A 19634-nucleotide genomic window follows, 5' to 3' on the forward strand; every position below is an offset into this window, starting at 1 on the left:
AAATAGCCGCATTTAGTCATCGGCTACTGACAAGAAAAGGGTAATAGGTTAAATTAGGAGGCACTAATTATATTTCAAACAAGAGTTTAGTGGTTGCCCCGAGAAAGCTCAAAGCATTGCTTAAGAGTTTGCAGCAGGTACATACCTTGGTAACAATTACAATTACAAATTTCAAGTTGAAGGTATGTCTGTTTTCTTGATATTCAAACTATAGTACTATTATATATATAAAAACCAAATTATACGAAAGTAATATAAGTCTAGAGTTGTTACCTAGCGATCCAAATGTGCCAAGTGATGGTAATTGGAGATGAGAATCCTCCATAGTTCCAAATGTTTGCCCTGCAAATGAATTTAATTATAAATCCAAAAATCCTATAAAACAAACGAGTACATGAGTATTAGTAGTGTTAGGGGTACCAAATTTCAGGGACTTGAATGTATCATGTATGCTACTCAGAAATACTCGTATGCATTAAATGATTGTCTTCAAAATTATTCCAAGCAATTTGCTTCTTATTGGTAGGTTTTCATTAATTATTTTTGTAATAACATTTGTAGTCCAGTACTGTATACATTAAACACTTTGAGTATACTATAACAGAAGATAACCACCAATCCACCAGTCCGGAGTCATTATGCCCGCTTAATATTGTCGTTAATTTGTTACAGATCTGAAATATGATGCCCCTGGATGATACATTTACTCATTTTTTATTTCAGTATATTAAACAAAAGTACATAACAAAATTATAAAGGTAGTGGTAGCTTAAACAAGACCCAACCCAAAAATGGTACCAGTAAAATACTTAGAAAATTAAGGGAGAAATGAAGTGAGTAAAAAAAAAGTGAAGAGAAGTTGCAAATGGATTGAGGAATGAGCACTAGAGTGTAGAGCAGGCATTGGCATTCATTCAAAAATGGTTTCTCTCTTACGTAGTTACATTACATAAATACATACGCTCCCTCTTTAGTCTTTAGTCTTTATCTAGGGAGTATTTATTTATCTCTGACAGCACCCGTGAATCCAATCCCCAATCCCCCACTTTTGTCTAGTATTATTAACCCAGGAATCCCCTTTATCTGTTTACTCATTTCTCAACTTGTTCTTGTTGATAATGGGGAATCCTGTTCCGGTAGAATTAAGCAGCAGTAGTGTGTTATTAGGTTTGTTGGCCCTTTCAAGCTTGTTCTACAATGCAGCTTCCACAACTTACTGGAGAGACATCCTTGTTTTGAAGCAACTCAAACTCGGAATAGACCCAGACTCAGTGAGTCCTGGTTCATGCATCAGCTCCTGGGACTTCTCCCATGACCCCTGCGACACCCTCTTCTCCGATAAGTTCACCTGCGGCTTCACCTGCGACACCCTCCCCTTCCCTTCACAAGTCAGTCGGGTCACTGAAATCGCTCTTGACCAGGCCACTTACTCCGGCACCATCTCCTCCATTTCTTGGAACCTCCCGCTTTTGCGATCCCTTGACCTCTCCGGCAACAACTTCTCTGGCCCTATCCCTGCTTCTCTCTCTAACCTCACTCGCCTCACCCGACTCATCCTCTCTACCAACTCACTCTCCGGTCCTATTCCCGACTCCCTGTCCCGACTCACCCACCTCCAAGACCTCCTTCTCGACGCCAATGCTCTCACTGGTCCCATCCCCCCCAGCTTTTCCGAGTTGCTCAATTTGAAGAGGTTGGATATTCAGGGCAATCAACTCACCGGCGAGCTCCCTGACCTGAGTCCGCTCACTTCCCTCAACTCCCTTGATTGCAGCCATAATTCATTCTCAGGTCAACTTCCACCCAATCTCCCGCCTTCTCTGCTGGAGATATCAATGAGGAACAACAACCTTGGAGGACCTTTACCTTTAAAAATAGGAAAGCTGCCATTTTTACAAGTTCTAGACCTTAGTTACAATCAACTGAGTGGCTCTGTCCCACCGAGTTTCTTCACTCACCCGAGTCTCCAGCAGCTGTCTCTCTCCTACAACAACCTCACGTCAGTTGAGGTGCCCACTGGACTCGGAACTCAGTCAGGACTCATAGCGATTGACCTCAGTAACAACCACTTGACTGGGCTGTTGCCGGGTTTCATGGGCCTCATGCCAAAGCTCTCAGCTCTATCGCTGGAGAACAACACCTTCATGGGAATGATACCAACCCAATATGCATTCAAAGCGGTTTGGCCACAGCCTGGAATCGCCCCATTTCAGAGGCTATTATTGGGTGGGAATTTCATATATGGCCCTATACCCGACCCGCTCATGAAGCTCCACCCAGGTTCCAGCCTTATTAGTTTGGTCAATAATTGTTTGTTGGTGTGTCCGAACACCCTTTTCTTTTGTCAAGGTGCCAATCAAAAGTCTTTGCTGGACTGTAGAAACAACATTGGCCCTGTTATTCCTTGAAAATCATCTATATTAATTATGATTTATGGATTATTTTGCTATATTTGTTCTAGTGTAGACTCTTTTCTTTTCTGATGTCTTTTTCTTTTCAATTAATCAAGGTCAAAATAGACAACTCTATAGTTTAATTCGACACATTTTTCAGACAAAAAGATAAGAGTGTAGTGTTAGTACCAAGTATAAAGGGTTTTATATTTTGAGGAGTTGTAGAGAATGTATGGACAAAATTTTAGCATTTTTTTTCCCACAAACTTCATAACAACAATCACTTCATTCTTGCGGAGGATTATGATTATAAGGGTTACAATTGTTTAAAAAAAAAAAAAAAAAGAATGAGTAGTAGGTTAAGTTAGGCAATGCCGTACAGGATGGCCAATGGTACATGCACGCACGGCGCAGCCCACATTCTGTCAACATCCCCCTTGAAAAAATACTGGTAAAGTGGAGTGGTAATGAAGTACTGTATATATTGAAAAATGGAGAGTGAACAAATTGTTAGGCTTAAATTAAAATTAAAAATGAACACATATAATGGCATGTGGGCTCATTTCTAAAATCTAATCAGGCCCAATTTGAGCCATGTTAGCTTAATCCATGCCCAATTTACATAAAGAAACCCCTATTATCATGTTAATATAGTACGGAGCATTCATTATTCTTCCCCAACTAACCAAGTATGTGATCATTTATTTAATTGACATCAAATCACAAGGGCACGTGATATGGAAATCAAATAACTTACGAGTAGATGATTTCAGGTTTTGATGATCAACTAAGTTATGTTAATAAGTTTATGGAAATTAAAAGTCCCATATGATTACATAGACATAGTAGTGTATAAATGAAGTGAAGAAAAGAGTTAATTTGATTTATCTTATCATAATATCATACCTTCTCCTTCAGCGATGCAGGATAGGGGGTGCAGGTCTTTTAAGATTCTGACAATCCAGAAAAAAAGGTGGACAACTTTCCCAAATCCCAATAATAGTGGTAACTCATCCCACATGTTAGTTAGAGTTGGGCACGTGATATGAATACCTGTTGCGGTGTGAGAAACTCGTAGCTCAACGTAGCGTACTCTCAACTGATTGGGGCTGAAATGAATAAAGCTGAAATGAAAGAAGGAAATTGGAAATTGAACTAACTAAAATTAAGTTGAACAAAACAGCCCTTAGTCGGCCAGTCATGTTAAGGAACTACAGCCCAAACCCAACCTCAATATAAATCTAATCAATCAAGCCGTTAGTTTAAAGGATATAACTACGCAGATAATGATGTCATAACATAGACATAATAATACTACAACGTAACAAGATATTTGGATAATAGCTTAATAATGGAGCATATGTCAAAAAAATGAGCTGTAACTGTAAGTCAAAGTCAATTACATGGAACACCGAATTTACCACTTGCTTCATTCCCATGATTAAAACTTGCTCCTATGATCCTATCTCAACTTCCAAGTTCCAAGCAATATGGCCCGGCTGATTCATTCATATTTAACGTGCTCATGCGTCATGCCCCAACTCACTGTTTTATAATGACATGCTGACGTGCCAATGGAGGTCTAAGGAGCCTTCTTTCTTTGACCCAATATCACATTACTACCTGTTTTTTGTAAAACATACATCACTAAAATTAGATGTCAACTACCTTATTTGGGTTAAGACTTTTGAGGTAATACGGCACCACATATGACTTAGGGTCTGTTCTCATAGGCTAAACTGAGCTGAACTGAAAACAAACGTATGAGAACAGACCCTTAAATTGTACTACCTCCGCTTTTTTTTGTTGACACATTTCTATTATCACGCTAGCCAATGCATGTTTTTAATGCTTAATATCTCTAATTATCAACATTGTAAATTATAAAAAAATAGATATTAATAAAATATACATTAAGAAGATTCAAACAAGATCCTACATGACTATATTTTATTGTATCTATAAGTCACAAAATCGAGTCAAAGTGTAATGTGTGAATAGTATAAAAGTCAAACGATGTCAACTAAAAAAAAAAAACGAAGGTAGTATCTCTCCACATCAAATACTTTCATGCCTATCTATACAACAAAATACCAACAATTAAACAACTAGGTAGCATTATGTTTAGATTGCGTGTACAAGTAATTACAGTATTACTACAAGATTCATCAATCCCTATATTCAAGCTTAAGTTTTACACAGAAAGCAAGGACATTAGCCGTTATTCCATTTATTAGCTTGTCCATCAAACTAAATACAAAGTACAATTACTGAATTACTCAACTAGCTACTCTATAAGTTAATCCCTTAAAACCCATATACTTGTATAATATACTACCACTGTCTGCAGAAAATTAAAATAAGGATACTTCAGTATAGTACTACCAGTTACTACTAGAATCCTACACTGCTAATACGAGTAAAATAAAAATCATAGTTTAAAACTTAATTTTATATCTTTTATTGACCAGCTATTTCAACGGAAACCACCACCATCATTGATAACAACACCTTGTATGCAAACAAAGTCGTACTTTTCAACCCCAGTTTGCATTATAAAAAGGAACCCATGCATGGTCTTCTTTCACCATTATCCATTCATTGCTCCTTGCCAAAATCAACCACATTTTTAGCAATCATGCAAATATTTACAATTTCTTTCCCCCTCATTTCCATTCTTATCTTCACTAGTACATTCTACTCAACATTTGTAGAATCCTGCGATAACATAGACAAAGAAGCATTGCTCGATTTCAAGCATCACATCACCAATGACCCATCAGGGCTACTCAAAACTTGGGTCTCCAAAACAGACTGCTGCACTTCTTGGGCAGGTGTGGACTGTGATCATGCCACGGGAAGGGTAGTTAATGTCTCAGTGTCTGGTCTCCAATCTGGGGACGACTTCATCTTGGATACCTCTATGACAGGTACGCTCTCTCCATTTCTTGGCAACCTTACCTTGCTCCAACTCCTTGATCTTAGCAACAATAAGGAGCTAATTGGTCCCATCCCACCTGAACTAGGCAAGTTGTCACATCTGACCCTTCTTTTTCTAGACACAAATAAGCTAAATGGTTCCATACCCACTTCACTTGCAAACCTTCATAGCCTACAAAAGCTATACCTAAGTGACAATAAACTCTTTGGCTCCATACCCAACTCTATGTTTCAATCAATGCCATCCTTATTGGAATTGGGCTTATCCGGAAATCAGTTATCCGGACCAATGCCAGCATCGATTGAGAATTTGCTTAAACTTACTAAGCTTGACCTTAATACCAACAATATCTCTGGTAAGATTCCAATGGAAATTGGCAAGCTAAAAACCCTTGCATACATAGATATGTCCTCGAATGATATCAGAGGGAGTATACCAGATTCTATTGGTGAACTTTCTCGGCTAAACCTTTTATATCTAAATGATAACAAACTTACAGGACCCATTCCTTCATCCATAGGCCGACTTACTTCTTTGCAATTTCTCAGGCTTTGGAATAATAAGTTGAGTGGTGTTTTACCAAATTCCATCGGGAATCTTCCCCAAATCCAGAGGATGTACTTAGATAACAATATGATCACAGGAAAATTGCCATCAAGTTTAGGACATCTTAGTATGCTAACCGACATGTCCTTTGCAAACAATCACTTTGTAGGCCAAATCCCATCTACTTTTGGCAATCTCAAGAACCTCACATTACTGGATTTGTCTGGAAATCAGCTTGTTGGCCCCCTGCCGCCACAACTTGCTCAACTACAGCTGTTACAGACACTCACCTTGTCTTTCAATCCACTAAGGCTGGTGACAATACCCAGTTGGATCTCCAAGTTAAACCTCTTTCAGCTAAATTTAGCTGGGACAGGGCTCAAAGGGCAGCTTCCCCAGTGGCTATCCTCCACACAGATTACTTATCTAGATTTATCTAGTAACGAGCTCACAGGGAAGTTGCCTTCATGGATAGGGAATATGAGTGGTTTATGGTTCTTTAATATATCCAACAATGGATTCTACTCTGTCATTCCAGTAGAATTTAAGAAGCTCTCGAGCCTCCAGAACCTTGATCTTCACTCAAACAAGTTCTCTGGGCCATTACAAATAATTCTCACACAAGGGTCTTACACCAATATCGATGTGTCTGGTAACATGTTCACAGGCCCACTCGATATAAACATAGGTAATAAGCCCACCATGAACTCTATCACTTCCTTAATCTTATCGAATAACCCATTAGGAGGATCCATACCAAAGTCGATAGGGATATTAACTCGACTCCAAGTTCTAAAAATGGTGGATAACATCTATCAGGAAGAATACCCGAAGAACTTGAGAATGCCAAGGAATTGACAACGATTATGTTGTCAAGGAATAGCTTAAGTGGAAGTATTCCAAGCAATTTGTTGAATCTGAGGAGCCTGCAAGTATTTGATGTGTCGAAAAATAAACTAAGCGGGGCGATTCCTCCGCACAAGACTAACATTCCTGCCTCTGCATTTTCAGATAATGCAGGGCTTTGTGGAGCTCCGCTTCAGTCTTGTAAGCATTGATACTTGATTGTGGTCCTTTTGTCAATCAAGTATTTACATTTCATTTAGTGTTTTTTTTTTTTTTTATTTAAAAAAAAATTGTTATAATCAAGTTTATGTAGATGTAATTTTCAAATGTATCTTTTTATTTTTCAAAATTTCCAACCACAATACAAAGTGATTATCCATTTAAGAGCAAAGAACTGTAAGGCTAATGAAATTAGGACATAGGAGCTATTAGTAATGTTTATTTGCAGGTCAAAACGTCTTGCCATATATGAATTCATAATCTGTCTACAAAAAGCTGTTAATAATACAGATTATATTGATCCATGGCTAATACTTGAATACCTTATATCCAAATGTTAACCTTATGTCCTATCAAATTCGATGATAGGACTGTCTTGATCTCACATGTTATAGACCATTATTCAACTCTTATAATTAACCTTACCATATATTCAATCCAAATTGACTTAATCTGCTCGACTGAATTGCAATCGACTATTGTTTTAGTGATTACTGTATTCTCTCAGCTTGTGCTACACTTAGGATTGGCTTCATTTAGGACAAGTCCAGATCCTATTTATTACTGGAAGGAGAGTAGATTCAATGATTCATTCCTTTCCTTATCAACCTTACCTATCTTCAACTCCCTCGATCTTAGCAAAAACAAGAAGCTAAGTGGTCTTCTTCTGCCTGAATTAGGCAAATTATCAATTTAAATTTCCTCGAAATAAATCAGCTAAAAGGTTCGGTACCCACAACTCTAAGTCAGCTGATCAGCTCCATGAGCTTAAAAGGTTATACCTTAGTGACAATGCCTCTCTTCGACACCATACCCAGCTCTAGTTTTTATCAATAACACCTCTATCAGAATTGGGTATCCTAATTCTATTGTAATAATCATCATATCAGTACGCTTGACTTAGCAAGGGTTTGAAATCCTTAGAATTCAAATTTTGCAAATAACAAATTACGGAGTACAATATTTAGATTTTACAGCAAAGGGAAAACGAACATTAAAAGTAAAATTAGGGATGCACATACTTACTGGAAAAGAAGAAATGCATCGCATCTATCTTCAATGTTGAATCTGAAAATGGAAAATAAACACCACCCAAAGAGTGTAACTTAAATAAAATTAAGAGTGCAATCGAATTAAATTTCATCCAATACCTAAATTTGTTGGAAGTTTCCAAGCGATAAAACGGAGAAGCAAAGACCTTCAAAACTCAGACAAGTGACAGAACCTCTATGCTTTGAAAACATTGCTACTTCCGGAGAATGACAATTTTTTAGATGCTTAAAAAATGGCAAAGTAAGCTTAAAAAATCAGAAAGTATCCAACCCGAAACGACTGGTGACCTCACCGACCTTATTGACATGTCTAGTTGTAGACTTGTAGGTGGAACTGGTAGTGCAATTAAAACTAACTAGTAATGTAACAAGTCTATAGCAAAATAGCAAAGCAATGGTCCAATATCGGACTCAAGCAGTTCAAACACCAAAAAAAATTAAAATTATTATGGACTAATTGTGCCACCACAATTGGTTGCAACCAAGATCAGACTAGGACTAGGGATGTCAGTGGGGCGGGGATGGGTCTAGGTTTGGCGGGTGGCAGGGCGGGGATAGGGATAAAAATCATACCCGCTATGGATGATGGGGCGAGGGTGGATTCTAAGCTATACCTGCCCCGCCTGACCCGCCCCCACCCCCACCTTATACCCATCCCGTAGCTATATTGTACTAGTAATACACCATAAAGAAATTCCAACAAAGTATGGACACAACTCTCTACATTTCATGATTCTTTTGAGCACCCAACTGTAATTGCCAGGTGCCTTATTGTTCCACCAGTCTTCTCCATGGCACTTTAGGGGATTGAGGTCTCATGTGATTTTACAGGGCTTTGATACTCCATTTGCAGATCCATTTGTTACATTTCATTCACAACCCACAATAATTAGTTTATAAAGTTCTAATTTGTTTGAAATTGAGAATCAATTAATCTTGATTAACGTTCTTGTAAGCCTAAATTCTTAGGCATCATGGTTATCATAACTACTCATGATCATGGTTATTTTTAGATGATGATGCTTGCTGAGGATGTTGTTGCTGATGATGATGATAATGATGTATGATGATGGTGATGTATGATGATGATGATTTATGATGATGATGTATGGATTTTATGGCGGATTCTTTTTTTTTTTTCTTTTTTTCTTTTTTTAAAAAATGTTTTATGCGCATATCTTTTTATGTTTTATGCGCATATCTTTTATGTTTTATGCGGAAAATGGATCAAATTATTTTCTGGGAAATTGGATCAAATTATTTTATGGAAATTGGAACAAGTTGTTTCTTACAACTTTGCCTCTTTAACTTTGTCTCTCACTAAGTAATGGGCTTCTCACGTTGAAGTGTTGAACACATAACTTTTTCATTTTTTAGAAATAAAATACGGTATGTTAATTGGAGTGTTTAATAATGTAATGATAAAGTTTCATAACCAATGGCGCCAAGTAAGTTTAGAATGAGCGCTTACGTAAAATTGTTTTTAAATGTGTGTTTGTATATGTCATTAACAATTAATAGTTTTCTATTTATAAAGAAGTTTATTAGGCCCAAGTAGCTTGCCATTATAGTGCTTCAAAATGAATCAGGCCCATTTAGTGTTTATTAATGCTATAGCTATGATGTCTCAAATTCCCAAAATATATATAAGCTAATGTATTATGCACATTATATATTGTGGCATTTACATTTTACTACTTGACTGCAGTGCGAGGATTAGACATGTGAGACACCCATAATGGGGGTGAAGACTTTGGCGAGCGGGGGCAGTGCGAGGTCCGCACCGACAAGTCCGGGACATGTAAGACATCCTCCCGGGACTGAGGGTTAGACATGTAAGACACCCTCCCGGGACTGAGGGACTGAGGCTAGTTGATCACAAGGGATCCTCGAGCACCTATTCTCGACATTTGCCCAATCCGAGTCTCCATCATTCAACGAGTACCCGCACACCCGAAAGGATTCATCGACCAAAATGACTTAATTAAAGGGTTCAGCAAGTCCTGTTGTCCAACGTTAGCCCTCAAACGCCCTTACGGGGACATCGGGCTCGCTCGAACCCCCCTCCCCACTCCCCCGAGAGGCCTAACGAGTAACATCGTACCACGAGTTGTGTCCGTCCTCGTCATCCGACGCACGACGCACAATGGAAGATATTAAAGAGTTAAGGATGAAAAAAAATTATCAATTAGGTCACAACTGGCTATTCCACTTAGGATTTTCCCATCAGTAAGGAATCACCTTGTTAGAGACAAGGTAATAACTCGGGTTATTACCTTTTATAATCAGTTAGGAATTTGCAGACACATTGGAGGAAAATTGAGTTTGATCTTATAGCTGGATCACTATCTAAAGTGAAAAATTCTGGAAGGTTTCGAGGAAGAGTACCTAAGCTGAAGTTCCAAACTCTGCCAGATTGTCTCCCCGGTAGCATTTGAAAGAAGAATAAGATTTCCAATATTTAAAATCTGAGCTACTATGCACATCAACGTGCATTGATGGCAACAATGAGTGTGAAGGATGTTCCAAACTCTGCTAGATTGTCTCCCCAATAGCATTTGAAAGCAGAATATCTAAAAGCTGTGTGAAGGATGTTCCAAACTCTGCTAGATTGTCTCCCCAATAGCATTTGAAAGCAGAATATCTAAAAGCTGAGCAACTGAATTATTTGCCTAATCATTAGATATATTTGATGACAAAAGATATTGTTCTGTTCATCTAGGGCATGAAGATTACTATCCTCGGAAACTTTGAGCACCCCAAAAGAAGTATTGCGTAGGGTTCCTCTATGAGCGTGGGGTTCCCTTAAGCGTGGGGTCCCTCTATAAGCGTGGGGTTTCCTTGGGCGTTGGCCCCGCCCCTATATAAGCGTGGTGTCCCTCGGGCATGGGGTCCTCCCTAAGGCGTGGGGCTTATTAGTTGGCGTGGGGTCGGTTGGTTGGGTGTTGTGGTAGGTATGTTGGCGTGGGGTTGGTCCTAGGGCGTGGGGTTGGTTCGTTTAGGGTTTCTCCTTGGGCGTGGGGTTCTTCCTTAGGCATGGGATTTCAAGATGGGTGTGGGGTTTCTTCCTTGAGAGTGGGGTTCTTCCTTGGTCATGGGGTCCCTCTTTAAGCGTGGGTTTTGAGCTTAGGCGTGGGGTTTCAGGATCGGCGTAGGATTGATACATTAGGCGTGGGGTATCAGGATGGGCGTGGGGTTATTCCTTGGGCGTGGGGTTTGAGTTTAGGCGTGGGGTTCTTCCTTGGGCGTGGGGTCCTCTCTTTAGGCTTAGGGTTTGAGTAACGTCGTGAGGTTTCTTCCTAGAGCGTGGGGTATGAGATTAGGCGTGGGGTTGGAGTTTGGGCGTGGGGTTTCATCTTGGGCGTGGGGTTTGAGCTTGGGCGTGGAGTTTGAGCTTGGGCGTGGGGTTTGAGTTTGGCGTGGGGTTCTTCTTGGGCGTGGGGTTTGAGGGTTGGGCGTGGGGTTTGAGCTTGGGCGTGGGGTTTGACTTGAGCTTGGGCGTGGGTTTGACTTGGGCGTGGAGTTTCTTCATTGGGCGTGGGGTTTCTTTCTAGGGCATGGGGTTCTTCATTGGGCGTGGGGTTGATACAGTAGGCGTGGGGTTTGAGTTTTGGGCGTAGGGTTGATACAGTAGGCGTGGGGTTTCTCCTAGGGCGTGGGGTTTCATGATGGGCGTGGGGTTCTTCCCTGGGCGTGGGGTTTGAGCTTAGGCGTGGGGTTTCTCCCAGGGCGTGGGGTTTTATGATGGGCGTGGGTTTCTTCCTTGGGCGTGGGATTTGAGCTTCGGCGTGGGGTTTCTCCTAAGGCGTGGGTTTCTTTCTTGGGCGTGGGCAAGGGGTCGTGTGGCGCATGCATCGCCTGGTTGAAAAGCCAGTGGCACAAAACTACCGTGTGCTGGATTATGACTAAACGCCTCTAAGTCAAAATCCGGGCCAGAAGCGACGCATGCGCCCACCGCTCGATGCCGTCCTACAGTAGGGGTTTTGGCACGTGTCGTAGGCTAAGCTCGCGCGGTGGACACTGAGATTCAGCCCTATGTCACTTCGATTCGTCCCTCCCCCCCCCCCACCCTATTCCCTAAAAACACTTATATTTTAGAAAACGAAGTTAGCGATGCATCTCGTATGCTAAAAAGGCTAAGTACGGGATTAAGAGGTGTTACAAAGCCTAAGTGTTTGGATGTTGGATTATACAAGTGGGCAAGGGGTCGTATGGCATGTGCATAAGACATGTGCACCCAAAGACAAGGCATACCAGGTTCCGAGCACTATTTACGACTCCCAAGGCCCTTAAGACATGAAGTTTAAGGATAAATTAGATGGTTCCGGACACTGTTTATGACTCCCAAGGGCCTTTGGGAACCCAAGGAAGTACTTAGATGCATAATCTCGCCGGGTGAAAAAAATGATATACGGAAGCCAAATATGAAGGCTATAAAACACGGAATCGGAACAATTTAGGATGTGTCGGGACCTGGTGTAGGAATTTCACGGAACATTACAGGATGCATCCCGGGGACATATAATATTGTTTCGACCCATATATGACCATTATTCGACTGCGTACAAGCCCCGTGAAAGCTTATAGCCAATACAGGAGGAGTGTACGAAAACGTGTAAATGGATCGTTTTAAGGCAAATTGGATGGTTCCACCCACCTAATTGGACTCCCGGAGGGTATTAGGGACCATTATAAACATCTCGGTAATTTTTATTTTCAGGCGAAAAAATGTCAAAATTTTCCAAAATTGAAAGCTATTATAATGCCGTTTAAGGAATTTTTTAGATTACGGGGCCCGGTGTCTAAAAGTGTTGAGACCCTAGGGGATACATCTTAGGGTCATATAATGCCGTTTGGAACCATATATAACCATTAAATGATGTCATAAATGTCCGTGGTAGGCTTGAGTTCACAAAATCGGTGCAAGTTGCGAATTAACAAATTGACCGTTTTAAGGAAAATTGGATGGTTCCACCCACTCAATTGGAATCCTGGAGGGTATTAGGGACCATGGTAAACGACTCGCCAATTTTTATTTCCGGGCAAAAAAAAAGTCAAAAAATTCCAAAATTAAAGGCTATTATCCACGCTTTTTGAGGAATTTTTGAGGTTACGGGGCCCGGTGGTGAAAAGTATTAAGACCCTAGAAGATACATCTTAGGATCATGTAATGTAGTTTGGAACCATATATGACCATTATATAATGTCATAAATGTCCGTGGTAGGCTTGAGTTCACAAAATCGGTGCAAGTTGCGAATTTGTAAATTGATCGTTTTAAGGCAAATTGGATGGTTCCACCCACTCAATTAGACTCCCGGAGAATATTAGAGACCATAGTATACATCTCGGAAATTTTATTTTTGGGCGAAAAAAGTAAAAAAAATTCCAAAATTGAAAGCTATTACCCATGCTTTTTGAGGAATTTTTGAGGTTACAGGGCCCGATGGCGAAAAGTGTTGAAACCCTAGGGGATACATCTTAGGGTCATATTGTAACACCCCAATAATTATTTCTTTAAATCTGTGAGGACCCTGAACAATATTCAAGAGAATTACTTGGCGTGTTACCGCCACGTGTTCAAACGTTAAGGCTTTATCAGAAAATAGCAGCGGAAAAACTAAATCAATTATAAATAAGTTTCAAAACCAACGAATGAAACCAAATTAATTCATACAACTTGGAACCATTAAGGCCCTTATTCAAAACCCAATAAAAGTAGTAAGCGATTAAATTGAGTGTTCAAATAAATTCAAACCCAAAAGAAATAGTGTCGAATAAAATCGAATTAAAATAAATTCAAACTTGCAAAAGAAATAAAATGCAAACAACCAAATCTCTACTCAAGATCCCACAACCCTGATGAATGCTGCATGTGTAAGAACCTGTGGTAATTCTGCTCCCCAATATTACAAGTGTAAAAATTGGATCGTCACAGGGTCATTGAAAGGCGAAGGCCATGACCAAAGAAAGACACACAAAGCACGCAATCAGCAAAGCTGAGTACATACAAGCTGCGAAATAAATTAAGAAATCCATAACATGCTACTAATAATCAATCATCATGCATCATTAAATTATAGACTCAACACACGACTCAACTATTTATATTACTAAGACTGCATTAATTAATAATAGGTAAATCATTATTTTTATTCATTGGATTACGCAATAGACAAGGTTGTCCAATCCATGCTCCATTTGGAACATCAATAAAAGAAAAACCTCATGCCTCCTTTCGGAAACATCAATAAACATCCAACGACCACGGGCGCGACTCCGTGACCGTAGTTAGTATGAGATCTCACCTAACTCCTAGTTTTGAAAAATATTTGAAATAAGAGACTCGTAGATCAGACGGCCTCGAGAAAAGTACACGGCTAATACCCCATGTACCCCAACCCCTGATTGTCATTACTCCAGAAGTGCACCAATCCAGAGTTTTATTGCTCATCCATCTTGCACTTTACGTGATTTACAGGTTTAGACTTGGTGATGACTCATATGCATAACAATACAATCAATCCAATATCAATTTAATCAAGTAAAACAACTTTTCAATTTCAATTCTTGATTTATTAGTGGCAAGCAACATTTATTATTTATTCTTTTACTACCTCGGTGTATAAACACCTTGAGTGCATAAGGCACCCCAAAACCTTAACCTCGTCTTAGAAGACTTAAATTCTTCCTTTACTCATCCTGCTTGCATAATCATGAATGAATAATAAATTAATCATTACACCAATCATATACCTTTGCCTCTAAGCGCACCTTGCATAATTAGAGCACAAATAATACTTGCAATATAAAATAGTGCACGTCATACGAAATTCACAATGTATAACCAAACAATTTAACTCAGTCATCCCTATACATGATACTAAGTTCTCGATCCGTCGTCCTTAAACATGCGCCTAAAAGAAAGGTTTCGTAACTTGTACGTACCTTGAGCAAACGAATTGGTATGCCACTTTACTAACTAGAAATCACCTTCAATAAACTCCTCTCCTAAGCCAAATAATATCTCAATCAATACCCAATCAATCAAATTTACAGCAATACTAACTTACTTTAAAACCTTCAAAATCCAAATCAAACAACACTTTAAAACCTTCCCTTTAGTTAAAATTAAAGGCTTATATATAGTTCTTTAAATTTTCTTCATAAAAACCTTAAACTACACTCTTATACATGAAATTACAGCAAGTTCAAAGTCTAATAAAAATCTGAAAATTATATAAAAACCCCTAAAAATCTCCCTTTTTAATGGGTGATTAAACCCTCTTTATAAAATATCAAAAGTAGTACTTAGAAACTATTTCCAACACTTAAAACTTCAATAAAAACATATATTTATGCTTAATTAACTTTAAACATAATTAATTTTATTAATCAAACTCAAGGATAATATTTTAAGTATAAAAAAACTTCGTTAAAATAAAAAAAACTGCCCGAAAATCATATTTAGAGGCTGAATTTGGCCACGAGAGGGTGGTGCGTACTACCAAAGGTAGTGAGTCTTTCTTAAAACGTTGTTTCCACATGGAAAAAACTGATATGGTTGGAATTAGTTAAATGAACTAATTCAATTAATAACTCATAGTTATGTAATAATTGGAAATTTGTTAGATATTTGTTGCAAGTTGTTAGTAAGTGGGAAGTAGTGGAGTAGTTAGTTATTTCCTTTAAGTGGAATTATAACGTGTAACCCACTACAATAAATATGAATAGCTGTACCGTAGCTGGTAATCAATTTTTTTTACAGAATTAATTCATTTCTTCTTCTCTCTTCAGTTCCCCTCTGTTTCTCTATCTCTCTTTCTCTCTCTTCTTTTCCCAATTACCCATATTTCCGCCATTGGAGAAGTTTCAAGCTACCTCCATTATCATTGGTATCAGAGCACTCTTACTGTACCTCTACAGTGAGCGGTTCTGGCGCCTCCTCCTGTGACTCGACGAGTTGCTGCAATGGAAGACCAAATCAAGAATCTGGAAAAACGAATTGATGATCAAATTTCAAGATTCGATCAGAAAATTGATGAGATGTTGAAGATGATGCAGGCGATGCAAGCTGAGAAGGTTTCAACCCCTTCGAGCTCCGAACCCTCTTCTCCAACATACTCTAATGGCAATTTGAGCAGGTCCAATTCCACTAGGACCTTAGGTATGAACCCTAAGCTTGAACTTCCTAAGTTTAATGGTGTCAATCCTCGGATTTGGGTTAAAAAATGTTGCAAATACTTCAATCTTTGCAAAATTGCTGATGATCAAAAGGTGGATTTGGCCTCATTGAATATGACTGATAAGGCTGAACATTGGGTGATGAATTATCTGTCTATTAGAAGGTCAGTTGTTGTTGATTGGAATGACTTTGTTGTGGATTTGTATGCACGATTTAGGGTAATTCTGCTTTAGATGTTGTTGAGCAGTTCAATAGATTGCAACAATTAGGGTCTATTGAGGGCTATATTGATGAATTTGAGAAACTTAGATCTGTAATGCTGATGAATAATCATATACTACCTGATGCTTATATTTTGGAGAGTTTTGTGGGAGGGCTTAAACCAGCTGTGAAACCCTTTGTTAAGGCGTTTAAACCAGCGACTATTGCCCAGGCAGTGGATTTTGCTAGGCTACAGGAGGAATCTCTGAGTTCCATTCATACATACAACCGTTCTAAGCCATTCTCTTATACATCAAAAAAACATAAATAGCCCAAACACATTACCCCCATTGTTACCTACCCCTTCTTCTAAGCCTACCCTACCAGCTTTGACACAATTTCCACACAAGAACAAAAACTATAAACATATACCAGCTGATGTTAGACAGGAGAAGATTGCTAAAGGACTGTGTTACTACTGTGACCAGCCTTATACAAGAGAAAATCAGTGCCAATTTAAGAAACCTCAGTTGTTTACAGTTGAAATTCCTGGATCTATTGATTCTGAAAGTGATGAGGATTTGGGATCTTTTCCTAATTCCATTGATGAACCTCAAATCTCTATGCATGCTCTTGCTGGAAATCAGTCTTTTCAAACTATGAGAGTGATAGGCAGAATTCAGGGAAAGGATTTACACATTCTTATTGATTCTGGAAGTACACACAACTTTGTGGATGCTTCTGTAGCTTCTAAGTTGGGTTGTTCTTTGGAGCAGATTCCTTTCCAGGCTATCTCTGTAGCAGATGGGAATCATATTCCTTGTCAGCAAGCTTGCAAGGGGTTTGCTTGGAGTATGCATGGCCATAATTTTGAAGCAGATGTGTTGGTCATTCCCTTAGGGAGTTGTTATATGGTGTTGGGAATACAATGGTTAAGAATGTTGGGTTCTATTCATTGGGATTTTCAGAAGCTTAGAATGGAGTTTACTTTTCAGGGAAAACAAATTGTTCTTAAAGGTATACCACCTAAAAATTTGTCTGTGGTAGAAGGAGATCCTAGAGCCTCAATCATGGATTCTTCAATCCAGTTATGTTTGTTGCATGTTCAAGATTCTAATTGCTTTGTTGGGCAGATGGAACAGGACACTAATACAGTTTTGAGTAATTCTGAATTTTTGGCCATTAAACAGCAGTATGCTAAGGTTTTTGAGGAACCTTCAGCTTTAACACCTGTCAGGGGTGTATTTGATCACTCTATACCTTTGATACCAGGCAGCACACCTGTTAATATCAGACCCTACATGTATCCCCTTAAACAAAGGGATATAATTGAACAATTGGTGCAGGAGATGCTAGATAGGGGCATCATCCAAAACAGTTCAAGTCCTTTTGCTTCCCCTGTTGTGTTAGTGGGTAAGAAAGATGGAACTTGAAGGCTATGTGTAGATTATAGGGAATTGAATAACAGAACTGTGAAAAATAAGTTTCCTACCCCTGTAATTGATGAATTGATAGATGAACTTGTTGGGGCTTCTGTGTTTACTAAGCTTGATCTTAGGGAAGGTTACCATCAAATGAGAGTAAGCTCAGCTGATGTGTTCAAGACAGCCTTTAAGACCCACACTGGCCATTATGAGTTTTAAGTTATGTCTTTTGGCTTAACTAATGCTCCAGCTTCTTTTCAAGGTTGGATGAATCATGTCTTTAGGCCTTTACTTAGGAAGTGTGTTTTGGTGTTTTTTGATGACATCTTGGTCTATAGCAAGTCCTTAGAAGATCATTGGAAGCATTTAGCTGAGGTATTTGAATTGATGCAGCAGAATAATATGTTTGCTAAAGAGAGCAAATGTATATTTGCTTCATCAAGAGTTGAGTATTTGGGACATTATATTACTCAGAATGGTGTTGAGACAGATCCCAAGAAAGTAGCAGCAGTGAGCAGTTGGCCTGTTCCTTCAAATGTCAAAGAATTGAGAAGTTTTCTAGGTCTAACAGGCTATTATAGGAAATTTGTGAAGGGATATGCTGTTATTAGCAAGCCTTTGACTGATCAACTTAAAAAGTCTGGTTTTTCTTGGAATGAGCATGCTCAGGAAGCTTTTGAGAAGCTTAAATCTGCTCTAGTTTCAGCCCCTGTGTTGGCCATTCCTAATTTGACTTGCAGTTTGTTTTGGAGACTGATGCTTCTAAGTATGGTATTGGTGCTGTTCTGATGCAGGAAGGTCATCCATTAACCTATATTAGTAGGTCACTGGGAACAAAGTGGCAAAAACTATCAGTTTATGACAAAGAGTTGCTAGCTATTGTGTTTGCAGTTCAAAAATGGGAGCAGTATTTGGTTGGTGCACATTTCATCATAAAAACAGACCAAAAGAGTTTAAAATGGTTACTTCAACAGAAGATCTCCACACCCTTTCAACAATTTTGGCTTTCAAAATTAATGGGGTTTGATTATGAAATTCAATATAAGTGTGGAAAGGAGAATGTAGTTGCAGATGCATTGTCAAGGGTTCAAGGCTTAGAGATCTTGTTTATGGCTGTTTCTTTGGTTGACTCTAATTTGGGTTCTATGATTACTGCCAGTTATAACTTGGATGACAATTATACTGCTATGATTCAACAGTTACAGAACCAGGTGGGAATTACTGATTTTAAATGGGAAGGCAATTTGCTTAAAAGGAAGGGCAAAATTGTTGTGGGACCTGATCTTCAGCTTAGAAACAAAATTTTGGCATGGCATCATGACTCTCCTGATAGTGGACATGGTGGCAGGGAATTGACCTTAAAAAGGGTAAAGAAATTGTTTTACTAGAAGGGTCTTACAAAGGATGTTAGTGCTTTTGTGAGGAAGTGTGTAATTTGTCAGGCTGCTAAATATGACACAGCTGCATACCCTGGTCATCTTCAGCCTCTACCTGTTCCAGAAGAAGTTTGGATTGATATTTCTATGGATTTCTTTACTGGGATCCCTAAATCTGCTGGAAAAGATGTGATTTTTTTTTGTGGTGGATAGATTTAGCAAATATGCCCATTTTATGGCATTGTCTCATCCATTTACAGCAATTCAAGTGGCACAGTGCTATTTAGATAGTGTGTTCAAGCTCCATGGGTGGCCTAGATCAATTGTGAGTGATAGAGACTCAATTTTTGTTAGTCAGTTTTGGAGGGGTTTGTTTTCTTTGTATGGAACAGACTTGAAGTTATCCACAACTTACCATCCTCAAACTGATGGACAGACTGAGGTTGTTAATAG

At 39.0% G+C, this 19634-nt stretch overlaps 2 protein-coding genes, 1 long non-coding RNA gene and 1 pseudogene across 5 annotated transcripts; 3 read left to right on the forward strand and 1 right to left on the reverse strand.

Annotated features, from left to right (window-relative positions):
• Nucleotides 1–56: 56 nt before the first annotated feature.
• On the reverse strand, nucleotides 57–8252 carry LOC110685877. Of its 3 annotated transcripts, XR_002504113.1 has the most exons (5): nucleotides 8097–8252; nucleotides 7972–8013; nucleotides 3797–4016; nucleotides 3300–3502; nucleotides 57–342 (listed from the first exon to the last, which is right to left on the reverse strand). It is a non-coding gene; the product is annotated as an uncharacterized LOC110685877 (long non-coding RNA). The 3 variants fall into 3 exon arrangements; XR_002504111.1 differs by lacking the exons at nucleotides 57–342; nucleotides 3300–3502 and having other exon boundaries at nucleotides 3732–4016; XR_002504112.1 differs by lacking the exons at nucleotides 57–342; nucleotides 3300–3502 and having other exon boundaries at nucleotides 3732–4016; nucleotides 7968–8013.
• On the forward strand, nucleotides 408–2451 carry LOC110685875 (LRR receptor-like serine/threonine-protein kinase ERL1). Its single transcript, XM_021862416.1, has one exon. The coding sequence runs from the start codon at nucleotides 1119–1121 to the stop codon at nucleotides 2406–2408; it is 1290 nt and encodes a 429-aa protein (XP_021718108.1). The 5' UTR covers nucleotides 408–1118; the 3' UTR covers nucleotides 2409–2451.
• LOC110685873 lies at nucleotides 4051–7951 on the forward strand (annotated as a pseudogene).
• Nucleotides 8253–15966: 7714 nt separating the features above from the next.
• Nucleotides 15967–18024, forward strand: LOC110686257. The gene is made up of 4 exons (XM_021862874.1): nucleotides 15967–16317; nucleotides 16398–16650; nucleotides 16769–17794; nucleotides 17897–18024. The coding sequence occupies exons 1-4, from the start codon at nucleotides 15967–15969 to the stop codon at nucleotides 18022–18024; spliced, it is 1758 nt and encodes a 585-aa protein (XP_021718566.1).
• The last annotated feature ends 1610 nt before the right edge of the window (nucleotides 18025–19634 follow it).

This window comes from Chenopodium quinoa, unplaced genomic scaffold (assembly GCF_001683475.1).
Source record: "Chenopodium quinoa cultivar QQ74 unplaced genomic scaffold, ASM168347v1, whole genome shotgun sequence".
NCBI classification, from domain to species: domain Eukaryota; kingdom Viridiplantae; phylum Streptophyta; class Magnoliopsida; order Caryophyllales; family Amaranthaceae; genus Chenopodium; species Chenopodium quinoa.

Coding starts and splice junctions, on each gene's coding strand:
- LOC110685875 (XM_021862416.1), top strand. CDS start 1,119: ATGGGGAATCCTGTTCCGGTAGAATTAAGCAGCAGTAGTGTGTTATTA.
- LOC110686257 (XM_021862874.1), top strand. CDS start 15,967: ATGGAAGACCAAATCAAGAATCTGGAAAAACGAATTGATGATCAAATT. Junction 16,651..16,768: donor GCTACAGGAGGAATCTCTGA/GTTCCATTCATA, acceptor CTACCCTACCAG/CTTTGACACAATTTCCACAC. Junction 17,795..17,896: donor TTCCCCTGTTGTGTTAGTGG/GTAAGAAAGATG, acceptor ATGAATTGATAG/ATGAACTTGTTGGGGCTTCT.